Here is a 3986-nt window from a genome sequence, read left to right on the forward strand (position 1 = left end):
TGTTAGGGTTAGGGTAGGGTAAGGGTTAGTTTTTTTTTTTTTTTTTTTTTTTTTTTTTTCGGCGGGAACCACAAGCTTTATTGGCGGGAGGTCTCAGGAGCCCGGTCGGCTGGGGCTGGATGTTCCAGGGTGGGCGCCCCCCGGCCTCAGCTCCAGGTTCCCTCTGGCCTTCCGAAGGACTTTGTGGGTTACGACCAACTGATCAAAGATGACTTTTTCCTGGTGCTTGCTCAGCTGCAAAAGCTTCACAGAGTTTTGCAACTTCTTTTCTTGTTCAAACAGCTTTTTGTGTAGTTTGGTGATCTCTGCCTTCATTTCTCCAGTCTGGCCACAATGAAGCGTGCACTGGCCGTTCGTGGGGAGCGAGACCCTCCAGAAAAGCGTCAATAACCTCGCGGCCTCTTCGAGGATCAGCTTGGCTGTGCCCACGCTGGTGACAAATGTGTGCAGGGGCACCGAGTGTGGACCCTTGGTCCCCAGCTCTGGACTTGCAGCGCGGGGAGCCTCCTGGATCTGAAGGGCCATCTCGGCAAAGAGCTTCTGGCCGCGGCCAATCTGCTGGCACAGGGCCTCGTAGTCCACGGTCAGGCCCAGGACGTGGCACCCGCTCTTGTTGGCCCACAGGCGTGTTTTTTTTTTTTTTTTTTTTTTTTTTTTTTTTTTTTTTTTTTTTTTTTTACTGTATCACTACAAATTTTATTCAGAAACCCATCTTTGTTTTTTTTTGTTGTTTTTTAAAAAAAATTCCCGTTATGAACTGGTTTGGTCAATCAACTACAACACTGTCTAGCAGACATACGGTAAAAACGGCATGGCTCAGAATCGCCCAGATCTTTCGCGGTCTCTCGACCGCCTCCTGTCACGCTCCCGTCCCCCACCGCCGCCGCCGCCACCACCGCCACCGCCACGACCACGGTCTCTAGACCGAGAGCGACGCTCCCGAGACCGGGACCTCGATCTATGCTTCTTGCGCCGGCGCCCGTACAGCTCCCGCCGCAGCTCCCTGGAAATGGGCTTCAGGTGCATGAAGTTGCAGAAACCGCCCCGCGTGCACTCCCCCATCTCGTACTGGCGGCAGCACGCCTCTCGGAAGTCAGTCACCGGGGAGAGCTCAGCGTGGATTGGCTGCCCATTAAACCAGCGGTTGTTCAAGTCAATCACGGCCTTTTCCGCGTCTTCCTCTCGGCGAAACTTGACGTACACATTCCCAACTAGGTGGTCTCCGAGGTTATCACAGACATTCATCTCCTCGACTTCCCCATACTTCTCCATTTCTGTAAAAACCTCCTCAAAGAACTCATCATAGTGCTCCTGCATCTCGACGTCACTCACGGCACAGTGTGAGCCGTCAGCCGTCTGTGCACTGTTTTGGGGATTACGATAGATGTTTTGAATCAAGATGGTCTGGCTAAAGGTCGGTTTATTGTGCAACCGAGAGCATCTGTCTCCATGACGACATGCTCCAATTTTGAAATAAAATGAACAGTTGACTTTGTCTTTCTCGGTGCCAAAAATGGAGGCCAAGTACTCCGCCATTTCCCACCCGCCGCCGCCACCGCCGCCGACGCCGCCGACCCTGCCCGACGCCCGCGGGAGACGTCACCCGGACGCGACGACGCTCGCCCCGCCCCGACGGCCTACACGTGAACTGGCTCCGCGTGAGTCGTCACTCGGAGCTACCAGTGGCCCCACCAAATCCTCCCTTGTGTGCTCCAGGGTCTCTTCCCAAATCCTCACCTCATCCTGGGCCAGAGACGAGGAGAGCCTGGGGCAGGCCCCGCAGCCCCAGGTTTTGCACACGTGTATCCCCACTTACCCCTACCCACCAGCACATTAGCAGATGGTCTCAGGATCCGAGAACAGGGTCAGTCACTGATCCCGGTTCGGGAAGGAGGCTGAAGCGCGAACAGAAGGCTGAAGGTAGAAGCCGCCCTGCGTTTCCTGACTTCTAGAAGCCTGGACCCGCAAAAAAAAAAAAAAAAAAAAAAAAAAAAAAAAAAAAAAAAAAAAAAAAAAAAAAACACGCGGGACTTTTTTTGGAAAGAACTCCCTAGTGCATGCTGTTGTGGGGACACGCCTGGAAGTTGGAGCTGGAATTCCACAGCCCTGGGCCGTTGCCTCATCTCTGACTGACGCTGCTGAAATGTGTTTTCACAGGTGCTGTTTTCTGTTTCACGTTTTCATACACAGAGTAGGGGAAAGTGTAGCTACTGACAAGTAGAAAAATGCTATTTTTTTTAAGGCAGTTTTTTTTTTTTTCTTTTTTTAAATGGAATTAGTCCTTGGCTTTTCTCCCAGTCCCAGCCCCCTTTCCGGCTGTTAATGTCCCTGGGTAAATACAAATAGAGATTGCTTTGTTTATTTTATAGGGTTTTCTGTTTTAGAGAGAGAATTATGTTACACATGTTTCTGTTGTAAATAAATAAAACCTTTTCCTGTCCTTGCAAAAAAAAAAAAAAAATTTAAGAAGATTAATTCCTGCCATTAGTACGTTCTTTTCCAAAAAAGTCGCGCGGGCAGCGGCTGCGGGAAGCCGGGCAGCGGGCGTCATGTATTACAAGTTTAGCGGCTTCACGCAGAAGTTGACTGGAACATGGGCTGCCGACGCTTATAGCCCGCAGGGATTAAGGCCTGTGGTTTCCACAGAAGCACCACCTATCATATTTGCCACACCAACCAAACTGAGTTCTGATTTTACTGCATATGATTATGCTGGGAAAAACAAAGTTCCAGAGCTGCAGAAGTTTTTCCAGAAGTCTGATGGTGTGCCTATCCACCTGAAACGAGGCCTACCTGACCAAATGCTTTACCGGACCACTATGGCGCTGACGTTGGGGGGGACCATCTACTGCCTGATTGCTCTCTACATGGCTTCGCAGCCCAGAAACAAATGACTTAGGCTGCAGAGGACTGGTTTGCTTTTTGGCATAAACGCTTTGAATTTTCATTTTTCACTGTTCTGTAAACATTTTTCTTTTTTACTTGAATGGTTTACTTAACATTTTCCCAGAAAAGTAGAAAGATATTACGGCAATATTTTGGTTTGTTTATGAAATACACATGGTCCATCAGTGCTCATTGGACAGTTAAAACTATTGTTTAAAGCAGTGCTGCTGCTTCTTGGGCTCCTGACTTCCCTGGAGATTCTAGAGGAAGGTTGCACTGCACGTAGGCTTATTGGCAGCAGTCTATGCTGAGGTCCTTAGGGACCCACAGTGGTGTTTTTGAACATGGGGTGCAGAGGCCTTCCTGGATTTGGATGCTACTGAGGAAGGAAGAAAGAAGCCAAGACCAGGAGCATGAAATGGGGGTTTGCACTAGTAGACACCGAGAGGATTTTTCCTTCTTGTGGTAAAATGTTAAGAAAAATTATGTGCAATCTGCCTCTATTCATTGGAGAGTTTCTTTCCAAGGGTTATTTGCCTCATCTCTGGTCTTTAGTGAAATTTTATGTATAATTGTTATATATTTATTCAACCTTGGGAACAGAAAACACCTGTTTAGTGTTGCACTTTAGACCATTGTGTTTTATTAATGCAACTGTGACACAAAGTCTCCTTTACCTTTTCAAAATGTTATGGCTTTAAATTATGATTTATTTTGATTGTGGAATAAATACATGAATGAGAAAAAAAAAAAAGTCGCGGGTTAGGGTTAGGCTTCGGGGACGAGTTAGCGTTAGGGTTAGGGTACAGGTTAGGGTTAGGTATAGGGTACGTGTTAGGGTACAGGATAGTGTTAGGGTTAGGGTTAGGGTACTGTTTAGGGTTAGGGTTAGGATTAGTGTACGGGTGAGGGTTAGGGTTAGGGTTAGGCTTAGGGTTAGGGTACGGGTTAGGGTTAGGTTTAGGGTTAGCGTTAGGATACAGGTTAGGTTTAGGGTTTGTGTTAGGGTACGGTTTAGGAGTAGTGTTAGGGTTAGGGTACTGTTAGAGTAAGGTTTAGGGTTAGGGTACGGGTTAGGATTATGGTTAGGGTAAGGGTAC

At 48.0% G+C, this 3986-nt stretch overlaps 2 protein-coding genes across 2 annotated transcripts; one reads left to right on the plus strand and one right to left on the minus strand.

The window, feature by feature from the left end:
- Positions 1-690: 690 nt before the first annotated feature.
- Positions 691-1607, minus strand: LOC121483808 (splicing factor U2AF 35 kDa subunit-like protein). Its single transcript, XM_041742345.1, has one exon. It carries the CDS (start codon positions 1534-1536, stop codon positions 817-819), a length of 720 nt encoding a protein of 239 aa, XP_041598279.1. The 5' UTR covers positions 1537-1607; the 3' UTR covers positions 691-816.
- A 905-nt stretch (positions 1608-2512) lies between these two features.
- On the plus strand, positions 2513-3627 carry LOC121483806 (cytochrome c oxidase subunit 7A-related protein, mitochondrial). Its single transcript, XM_041742344.1, has one exon. It carries the CDS (start codon positions 2550-2552, stop codon positions 2892-2894), a length of 345 nt encoding a protein of 114 aa, XP_041598278.1. The 5' UTR covers positions 2513-2549; the 3' UTR covers positions 2895-3627.
- Positions 3628-3986: the final 359 nt, after the last annotated feature.

Source organism: Vulpes lagopus, unplaced genomic scaffold (genome assembly GCF_018345385.1).
Source record: "Vulpes lagopus strain Blue_001 unplaced genomic scaffold, ASM1834538v1 ctg138, whole genome shotgun sequence".
Taxonomy (NCBI): Eukaryota; Metazoa; Chordata; class Mammalia; order Carnivora; family Canidae; genus Vulpes; species Vulpes lagopus.